Source organism: Nomascus leucogenys, chromosome 19 (genome assembly GCF_006542625.1).
Source record: "Nomascus leucogenys isolate Asia chromosome 19, Asia_NLE_v1, whole genome shotgun sequence".
Taxonomy (NCBI): Eukaryota; Metazoa; Chordata; class Mammalia; order Primates; family Hylobatidae; genus Nomascus; species Nomascus leucogenys.
Window position 1 is genome coordinate 68,287,143 of NC_044399.1, and position 25,784 is coordinate 68,312,926.

The window sequence follows — 25,784 nt, forward strand, 5'->3', positions numbered from 1 at the left end:
CCACTGACTGTGTGCTGTACTATTTTTTTTTTTCCTTTTGAGACAGAGTCTCACTCTGTTGCCCAGGCATGAGTGCAGTGGCACGATCTTGGCTCACTGCAACCTCTACCTTCCGGGTTCCAGCGATTCTCTTGCCTCAGCCTCCTGTGTAGCTGGGACTACTGTTATGTGCCACCATACCCAGCTAATTTTTGTATTTTTTCAGTAGATACGGAGTTTCACCATGTTGTCCAGGCTGGTCTTGAACTCCTGACCTCGTGATCCGCCTGCCTCAGCTTTCCGAAGTGCTGGGATTACAGGCGTGAGCCACCACACTCGGCCTGTGTGCCCTACTTTCCACTTGTCCTTAGCATCACTCAGGCACACTCTTTCCCCACTACCCTGCTTTACCCAACTGCTACACACCTGTCCACATAGATGCTGTATAGATTGTTTCCTGGATGATCCTTTGACCTCTTACTAACAACAATCCTTATATAGCAAGGGTGCTATGCAGATGGTCCATTAATCAATTTATTCTCATTCCATCTCCCTCCTCCCCATCTCCTTATGCTCTGTTCTCTCCGTAGTTTAAAATAAAATATAAAACAAAGAGGCAGCGTGTTCCTAATTGGATTGTTTTCCAGATTTACAGAGTCTCTGGGAATATTCTGAATTCGTACTCACAGTATTGTTTTTTATCAGGATTCTAAGAAGTGGCAAAGTTAAGTCAGCACCTCAAGGTGGAGAAGTCCCCAGAATGTTTGGTGGAAAAGTCGTGAGCTAGGGTAGAAAGAGCTGTCACCTAGCATTGCTGTTAACTCAGGCAAGTGACTTAGCCATGCTCGCCCTTAATTTCTGGTCAGCAAAACGAGAGAATTGGGATCTTTAAGGCCTCTTCTAGCATCAGCTGTGTGGGTTTCTGTTCTTTGGCCACTCATCTACAAAACATAGTCATCAAGTTTTACTGTTTCTGAAACTGATGTTCTTTGTTAGCTCCTTCTTGACATAAGTTTAAATCTGTAATTAGTGTCTGCTGATTTTAAAATGTACCTTTATTGTTTTTATTACAAAAAGTACTATACTTTCTACTGATACATTTCTCATTAGTTGTTACCAATGACTCCTCTTTCTCTTCCTTATTTTATCCTGTCTCATCTCGTTCTTCATAGTTAAGTGTTGATGGTTGGTAGCTAGTATCTCAGACTTTTCTAGGTTTGAAATATATGCATATGTAAATATAAAATTCTTTTGATTATAAAGGGATTATATTATACATATGGTTCTGAAGCTTATGTTTTTATTGGTTAGCAGATGATAGAGACAAACATTAGGAAACAATATTCAGTGAAACATCAGTCTCCCTTATACTCTTAATCCCCAGTCGTCCTTCCTTAGAGGCAGTGTTTGTATATCAGAAATTTTCTGTGTATATAAACACACATATGTAGATACAATTTTTTTTTAACAAAGTGGGAGCATACTATTCACTGTTTAGCTCCTTGCTGCTGCTTTTTATTTTCCTCTTTTGGTTTAATGTTATATTTTGTAGATTATTCCATGTCAAATAATTCATGTAAACAGTAAGAGCTCAAAAATGTTAATTATCATTATCAGCCCCCTACGCAGCTTTCCTATGCTTTTTTTAAGGCTACAAAACATTCCATTGTATAGATACACTAGTTACTTATTGATATTTCCAATGTGGCTATTATAAATAATGGTTCGGTGGACATCCTTGCTTCTAAGTCCTTATATGACTGTATCTGCAGGAGTAATGTCTATTGAAAGACTGTTAGATATTTAGAAGGCAGTCTAGCAGTTGGTTGAACCTGTTTGCATTCCTATCAAGAATGTATGAGGCGGCCGGGTATGGTGGCTCACGCCTGTAAACCCAGCACTTTGGGAGGCCGAGGTGGGTGGATCACTTGAGGTCAGGAGTTTGAGACCAGCCTGGACAACATGGTGAAACCCCGTCTCTACTGAAAATACAAAAATTAGCTGGGCCTGGTGGCATGCACATGTAATCCCAGCTACTTGGGATGCTGAGGCAGGAGAATCGCTTAAATTCTGGAGCTGGAGGTTGCGGTGAGCCAAGATCATGCCACTGCACTCCAGGCTGGGCAACAGAGGGAGACACTAGCTCAAAAAAAAAAAAAAAAAAGAATGTATGAGGTCAGGTGAAGTGGCTTATGCTTGTAATCCCAGCACTTTGGAAAGCAGGCGGGTCACTTTAGATTAGGAGTTTGAGACCAGCCTGGCCAACATGGTGAAATCCTGTCTCTCAAAAAAAAATACAAAAATTAGCTGGGTGTGGTGGTGGATGCCTGTAATCCCTGCTACTTGGGAGGCTGAGAGGATAATTGCTTGAACCCAGGAAGAGGAGGTTGCAGTGAGCCAAGGTTGCACCACTGCATTCCAGCCTGGGATGACAGAGCGAGCCTCCATCTTAACAAAAAAAAAAAGAAAAGAAAAGGAAAGAATGTATGAGAGTGCCTAGTTCCTTGTCCCTTTCCAAAACTGTCTTCTCAGTTTCCTAATCTGATAGGTGGAAGTGGTATCTTGTTTTACTATGTATTTCTTTTCTTTTCTTTTTTTTTTTTTTTTTTTTTTGAGATGGTATCTTGCTCTGTTGCCCAGGCTGAAGTGCAGTGGCACAGTCTCGGCTCACTGCAAGCTCCGCCTCCCGGGTTCAAGCGATTTTCCTGCCTCAGCCTTCTGAGTAGCTGGGACTACAGGCGCGCGCCACCACGCCCGGCTAGTTTTTGTGTTTTTAGTAGAGACAGGGTTTTACCATGTTTGCCAGGATGGTCTCCATCTCTTGACCTCGTGATCCGCTCGCCTCAGCCTCCCAGAGTGCTGGGGTTACAGGCGTTGAGCCACCGCACCCAGCCCAACTGTTTCTTAACATACCACACACAGGCACAGTTCAGCCTAGAAACAAACAAAAAACTTGTGGCCAGGCTCAGTGGCTCACACCTGTAATCCCAGCACTTTGGGAGGCTGAGGTGAGCGGATCATGAGGTCAAGAGATTGAGACCATCCTGGCCAACATGGTGAAAACCTGTCTCTACTAAAAATACAAAAAATTAGCTGGGCGTGGTGGCGCGTGCCTGTAGTCCTAGCTACTTAGGAGGCTGAGGCAGGAGAATCCCTTGAACACGGGTGGCGGAGGTTGCAGTGAGCCGAGATCGTGCCACTGCACTGCAGCCTGTAGACAGAGCAAGACTCCGTCTCCAAAAAAAAAAAAAGAAAAAAAAAAACCCACCACTTTTGTAGTTTGCATCAAGATATGTAAAACTTTGTACTTAGTCCAAGGGAAGTGGTGCCGGTTGTTGACAGACGCTACTTCCCTTTTTGCTTCATGCACGCCCGTGCGCACGTGCTGCATTCTCGTCCACCTGTTGGTGAATTGTGGGTTTCTCTCCAAAGACTACATTTCCCAGAAGGATTTTTTTTTTTTAACCATCATTTATGAATTGTTGTGGAAAAGATGTTAGAGATTATCTAGTGTTACATATAAAGAAAGAGAGATCCCAAAAGGTGAAATAACTGGTTCAAGAGCATAGATAGTGGTAAGAATAGGGCTACAACTCTGCCTTTGGGGCTCCTAGTCTAGCGTGTTTGCTAGAATCACATATTAAAATGATTCTCTTTGTAAGTTTCTTTACAAATCGTGCAATGTATTTAAATAGTGAACTGATGGTAAGAATTTATAGAGCAAATCTGTTGCATAAAGCAGCACTTTATAAATATTCTAGGTGTGTTAATAGATATTAACATGGAAGAAAGAGAGCAATATAGAGAACTTCTCTCCCCCAGCACCCCCACTTTTTTAAACAGAGCATCTTAGGGTATTAATGTATAGGAAAATGCCCTGGAACACTGACACACACATATAACTCAAAACCTAAGGAATCACTGAGCCAGGTTGCACCATTGGCAGGAAAAGTCATTTAAATTTGGTCACTGGGGCTAGGCATGGTTACTCACGCCTGTAATCCCAGCACTTTGGGAGAAAAAGGCAGGCAGGTCACATACGATCATGAGTTCCAGATCAGCCTGGCCAACATGGCAAAACCCGGTCTCTAATAAAAATCCAAAACTTAGCCAGGTGTGGTGATGTGTGCCTGTAAGCCTAGCTACTCGGGAGGCTGAGGCAGGAGAACTGCTTGAACCTGGGAGGTAGAGGTTGCAGTGGGCCGAGATCGCGCCATTGCACTCCAGCCTGGGCGACAGAGCGAGACTCTGTCTCAAAAATAAGTAAACAAGTTTGGTCACGGGGAGGAAAGTAATATTTACCTGGTATATTTCTCAGTGAAAGAACTTGTGTCATGATCCCTGTCAATGTTTGTAAGTCCCTCTGTGACAGTCCTGCCAAGGTCCTTTACCTGACAGCCTGGTGAAGGTGAAGGTCAGAGCAGGAAAAACTCAAGAGTGGTGTGCATCCCTTCTGGGTAGTAGTGATTACAATCTGTAAAAGCCACAACTGACTTGAAGAGCTAACTTAATGATACAATAGTTAAAACGAGGTCATTTATTCACCATTGAACCTTAACAAGATGTCTGCAGAACACAGCTTGAAGGGGACCGAAGACAGAACCTCTTGGATGATCTTGTAACTCGAGAGAGACTACTTCTGGCATCCTTTAAGAATGAGGGTGCCGAACCAGATCTAATCAGGTAGGATGTCTTTATTTACAGGGATTACTTGGTGGGCAAAGACTTCTTTGCAGATATTACAGCTGTTTCCTGAATGGCTTACTTTAGGAATTAATCAAAATCTATTCTATTCGTTTATGGTGTTTGACTATAATTTTCTACTCAATTTAGTTTTCGTTAATTTTTTGTTTGTTTGTTTGAGACGGAGTCTCACTCTGTCACCCAGGCTGGAGTGCAGTGGCACGATCTTGGCTCACTGGAAACTCTGCCTCCCAGGTTCACGCCATTCTCCTGCCTCAGCCTCCCGAGTAGCTGGGACTACAGGCACCCGCCACCACACCCGGCTAAGTTTTTGTATTTTTAGTAGAGACGGGGTTTCACGGTGTTAGCTAGGATGGTCTCAATCTCTCGACCTCGTGATCCACCCGCCTTGGCCTCCCAAAGTGCTGGGATTACAGGTGTGAGCCACTGTGCCCGGCCAGTTTTCATTAATTTTCTAGGTTTAGTAAACCAGGTATGTTCAGCTGAATCCCATCTTGGGTGGACCATACTAAGGGAGACTGTGGGTGAAGTCAGAACATTTCTTTGGCATTCTTTGGTTGAGTTTTCTGCTTTGTTAACTGCCTTCTAAACTCCTGAAGTCACTACTTCTCTGTGTGGGCAAAACAGTTTTTTTTTTTTTTAATTGGCATATTGAAAACATGAGTCCTAATAAGACTGGTCCGGGGCTCACAGAGGCAAAGGAGTTGGATCCTCCTCCCCATTCTTCGCCAGTGATTCACACTTCAAAGAGCTGACAGCTGCTCTGAGCCTGGCTCTGCTGGAAGACCTGGAGGACGGGTCGGGCTTTCCAAGGCTGAGGTTGATGAACCGTAAATTGCTACATCTTTAGAATTGGCCTCCCCTGTTTCCAGAACTTCCTTAGCTTCATCGTGGGAACCATCACAGAAGGCAATGAGCTTGGGTGGAAAGCCGCCTCTCCTCATCTTCCACGCTAGGGATGATGCATTTATCATGGAGAGGAGCTTGTTTCTAGTAGGTTCCCAGTTACGAATAGTACGGCTTCCCAAGGGCAGTGGTTTTGGACCCTAGCCATGCGTTATCAGACTCCACCTCGGACAGGTGAACCAGAGTGGGATTGGGGTGGAGGGGCAGAGGGGCAGGGAGGTCTCAGGTGATTCTAATATACAACCCAGATTGCAAACCACTGCCTAGAACAAGCTGAATAAAATGAAACTGATTTTCCTGTGGGTTCCAGTCTTCTCAGGAGCGGTGATCCAAGGTTCCATGAAGAAACTGAAATACAGGAAGGTAGATGAAATGTTAAGTTGCTTCTGTGAAGAAATGAACCTAACGAGTCAGTGAGGGAAGGGTGATACTCTACTGGCAGTCTCCTGGGCAGGATTTAAATGAAGACAGAAGCCTGTGCTGGGCCAATCTACTGTGGTTCCCAGTATTTCCCTGGCATATTCAGTCCCAGCGTACAGGGGTGAAGTATGTGGATGAAGGTGGTGGTCCATGTTGGTCAAAGAGAACAGGTGAGCAAAAGAATCAAAGGTGAAAGTACTGTCGCCTGGGTGCAGTGGCTCACGCTTGTAAGCCTAGCACTTTGGGAGGCGGAGGTGGGTGGGAAGTTTGAGACCAGCCTGGGCAACAAGGTGAAACGCTGTCTCTACTAAAATACAAAAAAAAAAACAAAAAAACGCCAGACGCAGTGGCGGGCACCTACTAGTCCCAGCTACTCGGGAGGCTGAGGCAGGAGAATTGCTTGAACCTGGGAGGTGGAGTTTGCAGTGAGCCGAGATCACGCCACTGCACTCCAGCCTGGGCGACAGAGCAAGACTCCGTCTCAAAAAAAAAAAAAAAAAAGTACTGTCTTTCAGAAGGGGCTTTACACGGAAGGCAGAGTCTTTTTAGTCAAGAAATTAATAAGGACATAGGTAGGATGGGGAGCTTGTTTCATGGAGGAATAGGGGTCATGTAGAGAGATGATGGTCAGAAGGGGGACAAAACATTCAGACTTCTGCTTGGTAGTGATGAGGCAGTCGTGATAAATAGTCATAGTTCCCATTTGAGAAGAGCATGTTTTGCACCAGACTCTGCTCTTTGCTTCTCATTACTTATGCCACTTAATGATGCTGAAGGGGCCAACCTAGGAATTTAGGCCGAGGACCTCTCAAGTCCTCCCACCAGGTCCTTGTGTTGTTTGTTTTGTTAGTTTTTGGTCCCTGCTTGCCTGCCTCTATCACCCCTCTTCTCTGATCGTCTCTGTGTCCTTTAAAGTGTGACTTGCTGATAAGCAGTGTCAGCATCACCTGGCAGCGTGTTACAAACTCAGAATTTTCCAACCCGAACCCCAAAATACGGAATTAAAACTTGCATTTTAACAAGATCATCAGGTGATTTGATGAATGCACATTACAATTTGAGAAATTAACTGCTTTGTATCATTTATTCCTTATTTATCCATTTTTTGAGATGGAGTCTTGCTCTGTCGCCCAGGCTGGAGTGCAGTGGCGCAATCTTGGCTCACTGCAAGCTCTGCCTCCCGGGTTCACGCCATTCTCCTGCCTCAGCCTCTCCGAGTAGCTGGGACTACCGGCGCCCGCCACCACGCCCGGCTAATTTTTTGTATTTTTAGTAGAGACAGGGTTTCATCGTGTTAGCTAGGATGGTCTCGATCTCCTGACCTTGTGATCCGCCCGCCTCGGCCTCCCAAAGTGCTGGGATTACAGGCGTGAGCCACAGCTCCAGGCCCTTGTGGTTTTTTTTGTTTGTTTTTGAGATGGAGTTTTGCTCTGTCCCCCAGGCTTGAGTGCAGTGGCACAATTTCAGCTCACTGCAACCTCTGCCTCCCGAGTTCAAGTGATTCTCCTGCTTCAGCCTCCCAAGTAGCTGGGATCACAGGCGCGCACTACCATGCCTGGCTAATTTTGTATGTTTGGTAGAGGTGAGGTTTTACCATGTTGGCCAGGCTGGTCTTGAACTCCTGACCTCAGGTGATCTGCCCGCCTCAGCCTCCCAAAATGCTGGGATTACAGCCATGAGCCACTACACCTGGCCTGTGTCGTTTATTCTTAATCGTGGCACTTTGCATCAGAATCACCCAAGAGAGAATGGAAAAAAAAAAAAAAAAAAATACAAATGTTTAGACCATGTACCTGCAGAGTCTGATTCATAGTCTTGAGTGAGGCCTGGGCAGCAGTAAGGCTGGGGAGACTGCCGGGTGGTTTTAGTAGGTGGCAGGATTAGAACGACTGCTCTATGTCACGATGTACTGGTCATGAGACCTATAGCTTATGTCTGCTATTTGTTTTTTATATGGTAGGCACCGTGCTAAGCTCTTTATGTGCATTTGCTCAGGAGCTCTTTATAATACCCCATTTTGCAGAAGAGAAACCGAAGCTCAGAGGGTTCAAGATGCTAAAGCTAATCAGTCACAGAACTTGGATTTTAGCTCTGAACTTGTAACCATTGCACCACAAAAAGAGCTGGACGAGGTGTTAGAAGGACCCAGTTCTGTAGCTTTCTGGTCCCTCAGTCATCTGGGCTTTGAAGTCATTGACCTTAGACTAGGGATACATGTGCTGCCCATTTTTCAGTGTTGTTAGGACCAGATGAAGTGATTGCTATGAGATAGGCTTTGTAAACTCTAAGACCTTATAAATACAAGATGTTATTACTGGAGCATTGTGTCTCCATCAGGCTAGGAGGGAGCTCAGGCTGCCTCATTGCCTTGGAGATCTTCTGTCCCTTGTGCCATGCCCCCTGATTGCTCTAGAAGGACCTGGTCTGTTTGACCCCATCATATGCTGCACCTGGTCCTCTGCCCTCCATTCTGCTCTTCCACATCTCACTTGTTCCGTGTCTGCTTCCCTTTGTGCCCAGCTTGCTGCCTATTGTCTTATTAGTGAACAATCTCATGTTAATTCTAGCAGTGGAATCAATGGCTGGCAATGTCTTGTCTTCCGGAGGCATTTTAACCGAAACCTCCTTAAACCCTAGGATTGAAACCACAGTGAATTAGTTGATGGGAATGTTTAGGGAATTTGGCAGGTTAGTGTCAGGTGGTTTTTTTGGATGGAGGCCTTCTGAGGACCTCTTGGGTCCTGCCACTGGGACTGCCTTCTGCTCTTCATGCCTATAAGGCTGATCCATGTGGTGGACTAAAGCTGTTGCTTGTTGGTGTGTTGGTGAATGGCTGAGTGGCATGGGGACAGAGATCATACTGGGGAGACACTGTCAAGCAAAGGTAACTGAATACCTGAGGGTTGAAATAAAGTAACTGGCCAGACTTATTTACATGCTCTCAAGATGAAACCAAGGGCAACATAGAGATTGGTGTATCTTTTCTGTTCAGGACCAGAAGTCTAGGATAGTTCAGAATAAGCCTCTAGAAGAATTCTGTTTAAAAATAATGTAAGCACTGTCAAGGAGAAATGACTCCTGTGGAGTGATTTGAAGAAGGTAGACATGGACATAACACACAGTGATGGTCCGTTCCGGATGACATGGAGTCTGACCAAGAGCGGGAAACCAATGTGGCGACTGGACGTTGAGCACCATGAAGAAAGAAAATCATTGCAGGTACAGAGAAGGAGGAGAATGATGTCGGTGGCCTGGAAGGTGAATTTCCCATTCGCTTCCATTGGTGATTCCTTGCTGGGCTAGGATTGCTTTAGACCCAACACCCTAAGAAGAACGTGTCCACATATGCTTGTCCAAAAAGTGCAAGTCCTGTAGACATTCCAGAGGAGTCTGATCAATAAGAAAATTCATACTAGACAAAACCAGTCTCAAAAGCTATGTAGAAAAGTCCCCGGGAAATCTGCTCAGGGCCGTGAGAACAAGTAGCCAGCTAGCGTTGCTCCAACTAGTCAGGAAAGATGGCACCATGTGGACTTATTGAGAACCAGCAAGAAGTGTATGGATGAGTGAATGCTAAAGCTGAAGTGGACTGCCAGAGGTGGATTTTTCTTAGATTTGAGGTCAGAGTTGCTGGTCCTTGATTTCCTTCACCTGCCTATGTAAGAGTATTATTTTTGCCTTCTTCACTCCTAATCCCCATCATTGAGACCTCCCCTTCTTTCCCCAACTTCTCACACCTAATAGTTCTCTTGCTTGGACCTAGCCTTCTGAGGGCCTTAATTCAGTTGTAAACATGACTTGTTCATTATATGACTTGTTCAATTACAATTCGATTGTATCCCCTTCCCTCCTGATTGTCAGTTGCCTAGTCATGTCTGATACCAACTGTTAGGGAACGCTCATCTCTATCTATCTTTGGAGAAACTCATTCCTTTCTCTGCTGGTTGGTTTCTGTAGTATCTCCAACAGAGATTTCCTTAGTCTTCTCCACAGTTAATTCCTAGTTCTGGGCTCCTTCAACATTTTCGTTTGCTTCTCTAATCTCTGGATTCCTCCAGCATTTTTCTTTGCTTCTGTAGTTCTTGGTTTTGGCGGGGGAGGTTCAGTTGGGTTGCTTTGTCACTTTGTGGGTGGAGGGCAGGTGTCTTTCAATTAATTCGTGATGTCCAGAAGCATGGTGGCCAGAAAGCCTTGTCAGAACTTTGAAATGTTATAGACATGCTCACTATGGCACATTTTGTCATGAATGCTAGACCATGACCACAACACATTTACTGTTAGAGAACTGTTAGGGCTAATCTGCTGATCAACATTTCCCTGGTAACTGACAGCAATGCCACAAGATCTGTTTACCCTACCAGGACTCGCTTGGAACCTGGTGAGCCTCCCTTCCTAGAGCCCCTACCTCTGTTTCCCTCTTTCTCGTTTACTTTGCACAACGCTCTTTTCCTCTCTTTCTTCCCCATCCCTCATTCCCGAGGCCCTTTCCATCCCTCTTTTCCCTCGTCTTTTCTCTTCCTCCTCATATGTGGCCTTATTAAGGAGAGTCAAGAATGGTCAAACTTCAGTTTGGATGAGCATTTCCTTTGAACAGACATTAATGCGGCAATCACATAATTGAATGTGTAGCTGTCATGTGACAGAATCTTAGTTTTACCTTACGGATTACTGGTCATTATTCTAAAGCAGTAAGCCTTGGTCTAAATAAGCAATGGTTGACTAATTTAGGGTATTTGGAAACTTGTTAAAGAAGTCTCTGTGCGACAGTCTCTTAGAAGAAGATAAGCCCTGTCTCATAAAGCAGTGACACAGCTTCTGATTTAAAACCTTCCTGCCCTTTATATTCGAGAGCATTGCTAAATCTCACAATTAGTTAAATCTTTGCCTGTAAAGAGAAAAAAAACCAAAAACCATTGCATACTCCACTGCTCTGTGACCATCTCAAAGATTATGTGATTAACTCAGCTGCAGTGGGTGGCTAATTGGCTAAGCTTTAATCTTCACACCACCAACTATGTAGAGGATTATAGGGAATAGGAAGTTGTTTAGAGTTTGAGGTGGTAGTTGTATGTCAAGAAGGATATATTAACAAGCAGACCAATTGCTAAAATCAAAAGAAGATGATAATGAAATGTCTACGTTTTCTCAGACTGCAGATTTTTTCATTTTAGAGATAGGCTTTTCTCTTGCACTGCTGACAAAACACAGTATTTCCAATGTCTAATTCATATCACTATCGGTAGCCAAGATGGGCAAAAGAAAAATTTACATTAAATTATAACGTTAAAAATGCTCCTCCCCATTTTAAACTGTTGAATGTTTTATTTCAATTTAAATCTTGGTTTATAAGAAGAATGATTTATGTCCCATAGTACTTAGATTTCCTAAAGAATCATTGATCTCTACTTCACATTGCTTAATGTTGTTAGCACGTGACCAACCTACTCTTCTAGAAGAAGGAAGTTGCTAAGGAATATACATCCATATCATAAATCCCCTTCTCTCTTTTATTTATGTGCCTGAAATACAGTGACTTCCTAGCTTTTCTGATGTGCAAGGGTGTGCTGAAATCAGTACAGATTTGCTTTGTCCTCTAAGTGAGTGTAGATATAGTTGAATCCACTTTGTCCTCTGAGAGTGTAGAGATGGAGTTATTAAGTACAGTCAAGAATATTACAATTTCCTGCTAGTTTAATGAAAAACAGGTAAGGAAGCAAAAATGTGGTGAAGCCAACCTTCCTTCATTAAGTAGATCTTTATTGAGTGCTTACTATGTGCTATACACTGATACCGGAAGTATAGTGGTAAAACCAAAACTACAAAAGCACCTACTTTTTGCAGTTGAGCTGTGTACAGTCCAGGGAGAGAGACAGACACGAAATAAAGAATCATACGATCAGTAAAGTAAATTCAAAAAAATAGATTGTATTTTGAGAGCATATTAGTGGGAAGCTGATTTAGCTAGGGAGACTGTATGGTTAATACTTCACTGTTTTTCTTTTTTGCAAATGTATATTTTGTCTCTGGATCTATATTTTAAAGACCTCAAGGACAGAGACCAAAGCCTAGTACAATTTTTAATAACTAATTGCTCAATGAATGAGCGTCTTCACGCACTTTTCTGTATCTTCCGTAACATCCAGCCCAGAGTTGGGTATGCAGCAGGTGTGTTGTTGATTCAGCACATGTTTGTTGACAGAAAGATTGACTGAGCCAGGATGTGATAGACTGTGTTAACTAAACAAACCTGGGAATGTCACACTTTTAATACATGAAAGCTTTTTTGCCTGCCTCATGTAAAGTCTGTCACGTAAAGGTGACTCCGAGATTCAGGTTGCTTCCATCTCTGGGCTGTGCTCTCATGACACAAGGCCTGCGTGTTCCCCATGACTGGAGAAGAATGAGAGTGTGAAGAACTCACATCCGTCTTCTATGCCTTGGCCTGCAAGTTTCACACACTCAGCCCCTTGGCCATAAGTAGTCACGTGGCTCCAACCTAGCTGTGAGGGCGTCTGGGGGATGTAATTGTTCTGTATACTCAAGAGGAGGACCTGGTGAAGCATGCAGCTTTGTCTCTGCCTCCCTGATTATTTTGGGTAGTTTGATGGAAAGACAAATAGCATTGGTACAGTCTTGCTGCTTTCTTCTTGAGCAATCATTAGAATCAGAAGTTACTGAAGCCACGCAAGGTGGACTAAGAGGTGCCCACGGGGGGATTAGTTTGTCATTTATAATGCCCGTTCTTGGCTGGGTGCGGTGGCTCATGCCTGTAATCCCAGCACTTTGGGAGGCCAAGGTGAGCGGATCCCGAGGTCAGGGGTTCGAGACCAGCCTGGCCAACATGGTGAAACCCCGTCTCTACTAAAAAAATGAAAAAAATTAGCCGGGCATGGTGGTGGGTGCTTGTAATCCCAGCTATTCGGGAGGCTGAGGCAGGAGAATCTCTTGAAACCAGAAGGTGGAGGTTGCAGTGAGCTGAGATCGCACCACTGCACTCCAGCTTGAGCAACAAGAGCGAAACCCCATCTCAAAAAACAAAAAAACAAACAAAAAGTCCATTCTTGCATAGTTCAGAGTTTACTCAGGAAGGGGAAATGTATACAAACACAGATTGCAGCACAGTGGAATTAGTGCAGATGGGTGTGTAGAAGTGTGATGAAGACCAGAAGGGAAGGTTGTTTCTTCAGCATTCAGGGGAGGAGGATAAAGGAGTCTGGGAAAGAAGGTTGTGCTTACTGTCCTGACCCACTCTGACTTTGTTAAGGGGATGCCTGGGTTTAGCTCTCTAGACTAGTGTAGCAGTTGGCTGCCCTCAACCACATGTAACACATAACCCTACTCAAAACGGCTTACATAGGGAAAAATGTCCCATGAAATAAGTTGCAAGTTAGAGAAGTGAGAGGGTTGATTGACAGCCCAGTGATGCCGTCAGGGCTTCTGGTACTTGCTGTTTCTTCATTTCCCTTCACTTCCCAGTACTCGATGTCGGCTTTCCCTTCCGAGTGACTCCTCTTGTGGTCTCAGAATAGCTACAGCAGTTCCCAGCCATACTCCAAGCATAACAATAGAAGAGAAAGCAGAATGTGTTTTGCATAAGTAATATAATTCATATGGCTAAGAAATCTACAAAGCATTGAACAGGATTCAGTGAAAAATCTTCCCACTATGTCTCCTCCTCCTCAACATAAGTAATTACTCTCAATAATTTTTGGCATATCCTTCCAGGGTTCTCTTAAGCGCATACCAGCAAATAGGAATATGTTATTTCCCTCCATCTTTTACACACATGGTAACATATCATACATAGCATTCTACAACATTCTTTTGTCACCTGATCAAATATCTTGGAGATTTTCCCAATTGTGACATAAGGTTTTGTCATTAGTTTTTGTAGCCTTATAATATTTCATCGTATGCATTTACTGTCATTTATTTAACTAGTCTCTTATATAAGTATTGTTTTCAGTCTTTTTCTATTACAAAAATACAGTAGTGAGGGATTTTGCATATGTGAGAGTATATCTCTAGGTAAGTTCTTAGAAGTAGGACGGCTGGAGGCCGGGTGCGGTGGCTCATGCCGTAATCCCAGCACTCTGGGAGGCCAAGGCGGGCGGATCATGAGGTCAGGAGATCGAGACCATCAATGGCTAACACGATGAAACCCCATCCCTACTAAAAATACAAAAAATTAGCCGGGCGTGGTGGCAGGTGCCTGTAGTCCCAGCTACTCAGGAGGCTGAGGCAGGAGGATGGCGTGAACCCGGGAGGCGGAGCTTGCAGTGAGCTGAGATCACGCCTCTGCACTCCAGCCTGGGTGACAGAGCAAGACTCTGTCTCAAAAAGAAAAAAAAAAAAAAAAAAAAGGGAAGGCTGGGTCAGAGGGCATGTGCATTCGTAATTTCAATAGCATTTCACAAGTTATTTTCTAGCAGGGTAGAACCAGTCTAGACTCGTGCCAGCAATTTAGGTGAGTGCCTGTTTCCCAACAGTCTTTCCCAAAGAAAGTTGTTAAACTTCTGTGTCCTACTCCAAACTAACATATAAAGAGAGTTTTATATAGTATCTTAGTAGAGTTTTATGTAATTATTATATATAACTATAGTGAACTAAGGTTATAAAGAAATTCTCCTGTGTTTTTTTCTGGTACTTTTGTGGTTTTATAACTATTAAATCTTTGATCCATTTGGAATTGGTGAAGAGTATGAATCCTACATTTTTCCTACTTGGCTATATTCTATTTTTGTGACTGATATTTTTTACTTAGTAGTTCATCTTCTCATCTTCAAATGTAAGATGCTGCATTATCATAGAATACATTCCCATATGTATTTTGATCCATTTCTGGACTTTGTAATGTGTTCCATTGGTCCTTCTGTCTGCTTGTGTGCTAGTACCACATTTTCTAAAATATGGATACTTTAAGTTTTAGTATATATGATAGGACAAATCTGCCATTAAACTTCTTTTTAAGAGTTTTGCTTTTTTTTTTGGAGACAGAATCTCACTCTGTCGCCAGGCTGGAGTGCAGTGGCGCAATCTCGGCTGACTGCAACCTCTGCCTCCTGGGTTCAAGCCATTCTCCTGCCTCAGCCTCCCAAGTAGCTGGGACTACAGGTGCGCACCACCATGCCCAGCTAATTTTTGTACTTTTAGAAGAGATGGGGTTTCACGATGCTGGCAGGATGGTCTCGATCTCTTGACTTCATGATCCACCTTCCTGGGCCTCCCAAAGTGCTGGGATTACGGGTGTGAGCCACCACGCCCGGCTGAGTTTTGCTTATTTTTTAACGTGAGTTCTAGAATCAGCTAATGTAATTCCAAAAGAGAGAACAACTCTTTAAAAAAAAATGGGATTGTGTTAAATCTTGAAATCCTTTACAATGTTGAATTTTCTCATCCAAGATTGTGGGATTTTTTTGTTTCTCCAAGGCATTTTTCAGGTCTTTCAGTAACGTTTTCTTAAAAAAAGTGTAACATGTTTTTGGTCAAATTTATTTGTTTTTTTTAATCTTTTTGGTTGCTGTTTTAAATCCAGGTTTTTTTAAATCGTACTTTTCTATTGTCTATATGAAAACTGTCAATAATTAATGTCCGCTATTAATATTAAAGCCACTTTCTTAATTCTCTAATAGCTTTTAGCATTTTTTTCTCTTGGCTGTTTTCGTATTTTTCAGTTATTTGCTTTTAAAGAGCAATGAAACTCTTCCTGGAAGCTGCCTAATTGACTCTGGCTCAAAATAGAAATAGACTATTGTATCACATGACCACGTTATACCAAAAACGATGGGAGAATGGGGCTGCTATGATTGACTAGGTTAGTTCAGGAGGGAGATATTCTTGAGCTGAAAATGAGGATGAGGTTATGGTCTCTGAGCAGTGGAGCCCTGAACAAAATTGAGGTTCTGATAACAAGGAAGATGAGACATACCGATGTTGGGTAGGCAAGTTGTAGTGTCTGTATCAACTCTTCTCTGCAACTGCCTAAGCAATAGCAACTCTCTTCTTGAAGTTTCTCGAAGAACCAGAGACTCAAGGTTCAATTCTTTGGCCTCATTAAGAACCTTCATTTCTTGTCACTTCTCCTTTTATTGAAATCCCAGAGAGTTAGTCACTCGCTGGCCTTTTGGGTTATTTTATTTAGGCTCAAGTGAACCTTAGTCATTACTTTAAGTCTCCAATTCACTTTTTAAAGAAGCTGGGATGTTTACACCTATCACTTGTCTTCCTGAAGAGGTTTAGGAGAAGTACTTTTGAAGTGCAAGCAGTTTTTTCGTTTTGTTTTTTTTTGAGATGGAGTCTCGCTCTGTCACTTAGGCTGGAGCAATGGCACGATCTTGGCTCACTGCAGCCTCTGCCTCCGAGGTTCTAGTGATTCTCCTGCCTCAGCCTCCCAAGTAGCTGGGATTACAGGCACATATCACCATGCCCAGCTCATTTTTGTATTTTTATTAGAGACAGGGTTTGACCGTGTTGGCCAGGCTGGTCTCGAACTCCTGAACTCAGATGATCCACCTGCCTTTGCCTCTGAAAGCACTGGCATTACAAGGCGTGAGCCATCGTGACCAGCCTGCAAGCAGTTTTAACGTGACACATTTATACAGTTACATAGAGCTGGTTTCTTCTGCAGACAGATAATCTTGTATATATTTTGTTAATTCTTGTTTAATTCTATTTTGAGAAGTAGTAGCTTCTGACTTTTTCTACACATTCTGGCGAAATGTTAATAGATAGTTTGGTGCAAGGACTGATAGAATGACAAAGGGAGTATTTGAAATAGGAACTGATAAGAAAAATTTGGAATATATGTTGGCTTAGCACATTTTTTCCAGTCTTTATGGTGCATCATCTTTTTTGCTTCACAGTATATCTTGAAGATGATGAGGCAGAATGTTTAGGGTAATACTCTTAACTAATGGTCTGATGCCAGCCGTATAATGTTTACAGTGACCACGTTTTTCTTGGAGAGAGAAACTAGATATGTCATATGATGAAGTATTTTTTGGGACTCTTCTTGGTGGAAGAGGCGGTTTGGTTGATAGTGTTAGGCCAAAATGTTGACCATTCCAGTGGTTTATGGGAATGAATATTTGTTTTTGAAGAATGTTTTTTAAATATAAATTTATTTTTAAAGTAATTTGTCACATTGTTAAACTATACAAAAGCGTAATCAATGAAAATTCAGGCTCCTTCTACGTCTCACCTACGGTTTCGCATTTTCTTCCCCAGAAGCAGCCACTTTTAACAGTTTTCTGTGTGTGTGCCCTTCCAGAAGGATTCTACACGTATCCAAGGATACATGCACGGGCCCGTATTCCCAGTCTCTATTCCAACTTGTGTTTTTTTAAAACACAGGAATTATAATATAATATGCATTTTTTACTGCATGTCATCTTTTTTGCTTAACAGTGTATCTTGGAGATGACGAAGTAGAAGGTTTAAAGTAATACTCTTAGGTATCTTGAAACTAGCTTCGAACTTGACAGTGTAGCTATTTGAAGTTTTTAGGTTATCTATGTTCTCACAAGACTGATTATCACCAGAAGAGATCGCTGTAGCTACTTAGTCCGGATTTTTTTTTTCCCTCACCATAGGATAGATAGGAAAGGAAGCTCTATTAACAGCCTGACTTCCAAATAGAGACTAAATGTAAAGAAAGATTATCTCTTTGGATGACTGATGGAGCAAACAAAACCAGAGACCTTGAGATCTGAACAAATGGTCATTGCAACTCCATGTCATTGATCAAGTCAAGAAAGTATCCAGCCATTACCATGTGAAAGAGAATGAAGCACAGCCTGTCCACACGTGGTTAGCAGCAGCAACCTGGCAGTTTCTCTCCTCGGAAGGTTTTAAAAGCTAGGCAACAAAGAAAAATCAAATGAAAACATTTTAAGGTTGCTATCATAGTACTTAAAAAAAAAAAAAAACATGAAGTCTGTAGAAATAAGTAAAATGAAAGATGTATGAGACTTCTACACTGAAAACTATAAAACATTATTTAGGGAAATTAAGTAAAGCTGAAGAGATAAATATAGAGTAGTCCCCTGCTTAAGGACAGAGGACACGTTCTAAGACCCTCAGTGGATTCCTGAAAGCTTGGGTAGTACTGAGCCCTGTATATGCTATATTTTTACTTGTGAATATATACCCGTGGTAAAGTTTAATGCCGTAATGGAAGTTATGAGAATGTGGTCTCTCTCTCTCTCAAAATATCTTATTGTCTGTAATATTTTCGGAGTGTGGGTATCTGAAACTCTGGAAAGCAAAACTGAATAAGTCGGGTTGGGGTCTTACCGTGCTCTGATCTCTTCAGTCTCTGTACCTTGTTCAGAGATTGGGAGACTCAATATTGTAAAGTCATCAGTTCCCTCAAGATTGATTTATAGATTTAGAGCAAACCCACTTACAGTCCCCAGCCAGATTTTTGTTTCCGTTTTGTCACTTGAGAAGCTGATTACAGCCACTGTGTATATGGTTAATGCAAAGAGACAAGAAGAGCTGAGACAATTTTGAAGAACAAAAAGGCCAGAGGACTCACATGACTAGTTATCCAGACTCACCGTAAAGCTGTAGTGTGGTGTTAGCACAAGGATAGGCAAATAAACCCGTGGAACAAGAGAGAGGGTTCAGAAGCAGTCTCACACATATATTGTCATCTGATTTATGACAGAGGTAGTCTTTTCAATAAATGGCATTATGTCAACTGGATATCTACATGGAAAAAAATGAATCTTGGCCTCTGCTATCACCCTACATAAGAAATAATTCCAAAAGGATTATAGATCTAAATGTGAAGGGTTGAACCAGAGAGCTTTTAGAAGAAAACAGGAGGATATTTTTATGATCTTGGGATAGCCAAAGATTTCTTAAACAGGCCACAAAACATACTAACCATAAAGGAAACAAGTGATAAGTTGGATTTCATTAAAACAAAAAATTCTTTTTTATCAAGATTCCACAAAGATTGAAAGATAAGCCACAGAATGAAAATCTGTATTTGCAGGGCATATATTAATGTTTGACATAGGAAATGTATCTTGGATATATGAAGATTCCCTATAAATCAAGAAAAAGACAAGCAACCTGTTAGAAAAACATAGGCAAAAGACTTGAATTTCACAAAAGAGGATATTCAATGGCTGATGAATGTCAGAAAAGGTGTTCAGCTTCACTAGTCATCAGGTAATTGCAAAGTCAAGTCACAATGTCATACCATTATAGTACAAGAATGGCTAAAATTACAATGACGGACATATCAAGTGTTGCTAGGATGTGGAGCAGCTGGAGTTCTCATACACTACTGCTGGGACTGTAAATTGTACAGCCTCTTTGGAAAACCATACTTGCTGAAATGGAAAACTGTATTTGTCGAAATGGAACTATACAAAAGGCATATACAAGAATGTTTATAGCAGTGCTTTTTTTTTTTTTTTTTTGAGACAGAGTCTTGCTCTGTCTCGCAGGCTAGAGTGCAGTGGCGCGATCTCGGCTCACTGCAAGCTCCGCCTCCTGGGTTCCCACCATTCTCTTGCCTCAGCCTCCCGAGTTGCTGGGACTACAGGTGCCCGCCACCACACCCAGCTAATTTTTTTTGTATTTTTTTTTTAGTAGAGACAGGATTTCACCGTGTTAGCCAGGATGGTCTCGATCTCCTGACCTCGTGATCTGCCCACCTTAGCCTTCCAAAGTGCTGGGAATACAGGTGTGAGCCACCGCACCGACCTAGCAGTGCTATTTTTTTTTTCTGTTTTTTTTTTTTTTAGAGACAGGGTCTTGCTATGTTGCCCAGGCTGGAGTACAGTGGCTATTCACAGATGCAGTCATAGTACACTGTAACCTCAAGGTCCTGGGCTCACGAGATTCCCCCACCTCAGCCTCCAGAGTAGTTGAGACTACAGGGGTCTCTGTTTATGGTGCTTTTCTTAGTAGTCTCACCTGGAAATAACCCAATGAACATCTATCGTATAATCACACAGCAAATGAGAATTAACAATCTACAACTGTACACCACACTATGGATGGATCTCAAACATCATGTCAGACAGAAGAGTTCACACAGTTCATAGTGTATGATGCCACTCCTATAAAGGTGAGACTTACAGTGTTATAAATCACGAAAGTGGTTCCCTTTGGGGGAAGTAGTGACTAGAAGGGTATATGACAGGGCTCCTGGGGTTCTGGTAATACTCTGTTTCTTGCTGTGGGTAGTGCTTAACTGTGGGTATTCACTTTGTGAATCATCTTTGAGCTGTACACTGGGGATTTTTCTATTTGTAAGTTCTACTTGAATTAAAGAATAAGTACAAATACATGCATTTATATATTACATGTACATGTATTACACATGTGAGTAGATATGGTTATATTTGTATACATACATACATATACACTTGCATGCATATGCATACAGATGAACACACACACACACACATACACACACACACACACACACACTCACACACTGCAAGAGCTATGTCCTGAACAGACCACAAGATGGAGATGTAAGTCCACAGAAGGGCAAACTTAGCCCATCCCAGTTGCTAGATTTTGAAAAGTTAGGGTTTTTCTCCCTATAAAGTTAAGACAGAATGTTAAGATTGCTTGTATTAATACTTCGTAACTTTAGGAAAGGAATTATATCACCCTGCAGTTCTTTCCGTAACCTTTTCCCTCTTCCCTCTGTGTCACTGTAAGCCTGTTTGTCATTTTTATATTTCCCCCGTAATGACTCTGTAGATTCTGCCCGATCCCCACTTCATTTATTCTTGTTTCTTTCTCTCTCTTTCGCCTTCTTTTCTTGCCTTTTTCTTTCATATTTTTCTCTTGTATTTCTCTTTCCCTCTGGAAAAATATGCTTGATTTTGGTATTTCTTGATTTTGGTTTTTATCTCCTATTCTTAATTTTTTTTTTTTTAAGAAGAGGAATGCTTTTAATACCTCTTTCTAATAGTTTCTACTTGTCATTTACTTTTGTAGATCTTTATTTTCCTATTATGTTCCTTTTCCATATTCCCTCCCTGCTTCCATCATGGGGAAATGACCCTGTAATTGGGTTTAAAATAGGTAATCCACATGATACATGCTCACTATAACAAGTCAAAAAAGCTGGGCGCAGTTGCTCACGCCTGTAATCCCAGCACTTTGGGAGGTTGAGGCAGGCAGATCATGAGGTCAAGAGATCGAGACCAGCCTGGCCAACATGGTGAAACCCCATCTCTACTAAAAATACAAAAATTAGCTGGGCATGGTGGCACGCACCTGTAATCTTAGCTACTCAGGAGGCTGAGGCAGGAGAATCGCTTGAACTCAGGAGGCAGAGGTTGCAGTGAGCCAAGATTGCACCACTGCACTCCAGCCTGGCGACAGAGCGAGAGTCCATCTCAAAAAAGTCAAAACATACCAATGTGTAACTCAAAAGTTCATACTCTCTCTCCCTCTCTGCCCCTCCAGTGCCTTTCTCCTCAAGTAACCAGGATTAGCTGTTTGGAGTTTCCCTTCCCCACGTTTATCTACGCTTATACAAATATAAATTTACAAACATATATACCTAAAAAGAGTTTTCCTTTCCTGTTTTTAAAGAAAACAGAACTGTACTATGCATATTCCTCTGTAATTTTACTTTTTTCGCTTAAATTTGGACATTCCTCCAAGTTGATCTAACAAATTCGTCAGTTGTATTCCGCAATATAAATATGCAGGCATTTTTCCAGCCACTCCCCGTTTGATAGACATTGGGTTGTTTAGTTTTTTGCCATTACGAGTGCTGCAGTAAATATTCGTAAAGACCGTGGCTTCTATTTCTTTAGCAATAGAGTCTTCAAAGTGGGGTTACTGGGACAAAAGGTATGAGTGTTAAAGATGTAATAGGTACCACCATGTCTTTTTCTTAAAAGTTTTGGCACTTACATTCCCTTGAGCAATCTGTGTGAGGGCCCCTTTCTTTAAACCTTAGCTGTCAGTGGGCGTTACAGAACTTGATGGATTTTGTTTTGTTGCTCTGATAGGTAAAAGATGGTATCTTCTTTTGAATTGCAGCCCTTAACTACTGGTATAGTTCTGACTTTTGGTATGGAAAATAAAAACATTCTTTGCCCCTGCATGTATTAATTTTAAGTCATTAAAAAATCATTTGAGAACTGAAAAAGAAGGAAAATTCCAGTTTCCGAATAAGCGGGAAGAAGAAAGAAGAATTACCTAATCACATTGTATTTTAGTTCATTATGTTAATTTTAATTTTAATTTTTTTGAGACAGGGTCTCGCTCTGTCACCCAGGCTGGAGTGCAGTGGTGAGATCGTGGCTCACTGCAGCCTGCAACTCCTGGGCGCAAGTGATCCTCACAACTCAGCCTCTCGAGTAGCTGGGACCACAGGCACATGCCATCATGCCTGGCTAATGTATTTTTATTTTGTAGAGACAGGGTCTCTCTATGTTGCCCAGGCTAGTTTCTAACTCCTGGGCTCAAGCAATCCTCCTGCCTCAGCCTCTTGAAGTGCTGGCATTACAGATGTGTGAATTATGCTTGGCCTCATTATGTTAATTTTTTTTTGTTTTTTTTTGAGATGGAGTTTTGCTCTTATTGCCCAGGCTGGAGTACAGTGGCGTGATGTCAGCTCACTGCAACCTCCACCTCCCAGCGATTCTCCTGCCTCAGCCTCCTGAGTAGCTGGGATTACAGGCACGCACCACCACGCCTGGCTAATTTTTGTATTTTTAGTAGAGACAGGGTTTCACCATGTTGGCCAGGCTGTTCTTGATTTCCTGACCTCTTGATCAGGAAATCAGCCCCCCAAAGTGCTGGGATTACAGGCGTGAGCCTGTTAATGTTAAAAAATGTTTCCAACTTGTGTTTTCTTTAAGAAAAAATTTTTAAGAAATTAAAAAACCTGTTCTTGTTTGTTGAAAATAAAAGAGTTATTTCTCCCTCTTTCTCTTCTCTATTTACCAAGCAATTTTTGATATATTATAGACATCCCTAAGCATATGTGAGTGTTGGTTCCAGGACGTGCATGTAGGATGCATGTGGAGTGGGGGCTCTTAGGCCTCAACACTCCCACATATGTATGACTTTTTTTTTCTGATATGGTGTTACAACTCAAGGGATTACTTTTTTGGTTTACAAATGAGGAGACTGATTCTTAGAGAAGTCATTGTGCCCAAGGTGAATCAATGGAAGAGAGAGAACTAGAACTCAAGTCCTCTCATCCTTTGCCCTGGGTTTTGTCCCTTGGGCTTTGTCTCTTGTGCTTTTGAAATCTTACCGTGATTCCCTTTTAGGGGCCCTTATGTATTCTTTTCCCAGTGGCTTTGAGTACTTCATCTTTCACACTTGCACGGGCAGTATTACCCTGTTCGTAGGGACAGTATTCCACCAGGTGTTCAAGTGGCATATTGCTAAGTTTGCCTTGTGTCATTCTGTGGAAGGAGCAAAGGATTTGGTATTAGACAACCAGGGTTTGAGTTTTAACTACACATCATTTTCAAGAAAATGAAGGTAACCATGATTCCTCAAACTGTTGTGGAGTTTAAATGAGATAGATCTATGTGGAGGCTCTTTGTAAACTGGAAAGTGTTCTATAGATATTAATGAATGATAGCACTCACCGTCTTAGCAGAAGGGAGTACAGAGATGGCAGGCCATGTGGGGATGTCTTTCTATCTTGTACAAAACAGTGGACCATACATGATAGCGTCCAGTGAAATGCCACTTTGTGTGGTATGAGCCATAAATGATCTGGGAGATTAGAAAATGGAGAAATCTGGGCCGGGCATGGTGGCTCACACCTGTAATCCCAGCACTTTGGGAGGCTGAGGTGGGTGGATCATGAGGTTAGGAGATCGAGACCATCCTGGCTGAGGCAGGAGAATGGTGTGAACCCAGGAGGTGGAGCTTGCAGTGAGCCGAGATCATGCCATTGCACTCCAGCCTGGACAACAGAGTGAGACTCTGTCTCAAAAAAAAAAAAAAAAAAAAGAAAATGGAGAAATCAGTGTGGGTGGTGGGGGGAGGCTGAGAAGACCACGTATTTATTTATACCATGTATTTTCTGTCTTGCATACTTTCTTGAATCCTGCTTTTTCAAGGGTGGTAGTTTCTATACCAGTCTGCACACTGGTGCCCAGCTGATTGCATAAAAGTCACCTGAGAGAGCTTATACATTCCTGGGCCCTGCTCACAGAGGGAAAGGATGGCATAGTTAAAAGCATGGGTGTTGGCCAGGCACGGTGGCTCACGCTTGTAATCCCAGTGCTTTGGGAGGCCAAGGTGGGTGGATCACTTGAGGTCAGGAGTTTGAAACCAGCTCGGGCAACATGGTGAAACCCCATCTCTACCCAAAATACAAAAAATTAGCCAGACATGGTGGCACATGCCTGTAGTCCCAGCTGCTAGGGAGGCTGAGGTGAGAGAATCGCTTGAGCCCAGGAGGCCGAGGTTGCAGTAAGTCAAGATTGTGCCACTGCACTCCAGCCTGGGTGACAGTGTGAGACCCCATCTCAAACAAACAAACAGAGTGAGACCCCATCTCAAAAAAACAAAAACAAAACAAAAATAGATGTCCATCTCGATAATTTGCTTTCTTAGATATGAAGTAGATGAATTGGTATAATAATTGCAAGGTTAATGAGGTGGAAATGATGGCCATGTAGGCGGTCCTTGACTTTTGTATGTCTTGAATGGTATGCGTTATTCATTGACACCCTTTGCCATGGTCCAAATAGTAGTGTCCTCCCAAAATTCATATGTTAGAACCCAGTCCCCAGTGTGATAGTATTAAGAGGTGGGACCTTTGGGGAAGTAAGTCATGAGGACTCTGCCCTCAAGAATGGGATTAGTGCCCTTATAAAAAAAGATTGAAGGGAGCTTCCTTGCTGCTTTGGACATATGAGAACATGTAGAAGGCACCACCCATGGAGCAGAGAAAAAGTCCTCACCAGACACCGTATCTGCTTATGCCATGCTCTTGGACTTCCCGGCCTCCAGAACTGTGAGCAGTAAATTTCTGTTGTTTATAAATTGCCCAGTCTGAGGTATTTGGTTATAGCAGCCTGAAAGGACTGAGACAGAAATTGATACCAGAAGTGGGTAGAAATTTGTACATCATGTGTTGTTTTTCCTCCTTGTGTATCTTCTTGAATCCTGTCTTTTTAGAACAGTAATTTCCATATCAGTCCACACATTGGCACCCAGCTGGTTGCATAAAAGTTACCCGAGGGAGCTTACACATTCCAGAGGGAAAAGATGCCAGAATTGAAAATGTGGATGTCCATCTCAAAATTTGGTGTCTTTAGACATGAGTTAGATGAATTGGTATAATAAACAGTAAGGTCACTGAGGTGAAAAATGATGACGATGTAGGTGGTCCTTGGCTTTTGTGCATCTTGAATGCATAAGCATTATTTATTGACACTCTTAAATGGCCTTTTAATGCCTAATTTGGGTTTTTGTATATCAGCTGCCAAACACACATTTCTATTAATATTATTGATGGCAGCACTGCCTGCCAGCTGATAATTTTGTTTCACTGGATGAACATCTTTGTTCATAGAACAGTATTGATTTGCACAATTGGTTGAATATTTTATTGCATTTTACCTTTACTTTATAAAATGAGTGAGAATGGAAACAAGTACAGTAAAATGAAAACAGTAATGTTGAGACAAAGATGGAAATCATTAGGCATGCCAAATGCCTAAAGCAAATGTGGATTGCTCATATCGACTGGACACTCAATAGATTTATCATAACTGTGTTTGGTTGTGAAGAACCAACTGGAA

General features: G+C 42.2%; 1 protein-coding gene across 2 annotated transcripts in view; it reads left to right on the plus strand.

Moving 5' to 3' along the window:
- The window catches only part of STX8 (syntaxin 8), a 306,288-nt gene that overhangs the window by 22,606 nt on the left and 257,898 nt on the right, over window positions 1-25,784 (plus strand). For both annotated transcript variants that reach the window (XM_003274667.4, XM_030800034.1), the window contains exon 4: window positions 4,552-4,662. In XM_003274667.4, the coding sequence (XP_003274715.1) occupies window positions 4,552-4,662 (111 nt within the window). The remainder of the gene's footprint in view (window positions 1-4,551; window positions 4,663-25,784) is intronic.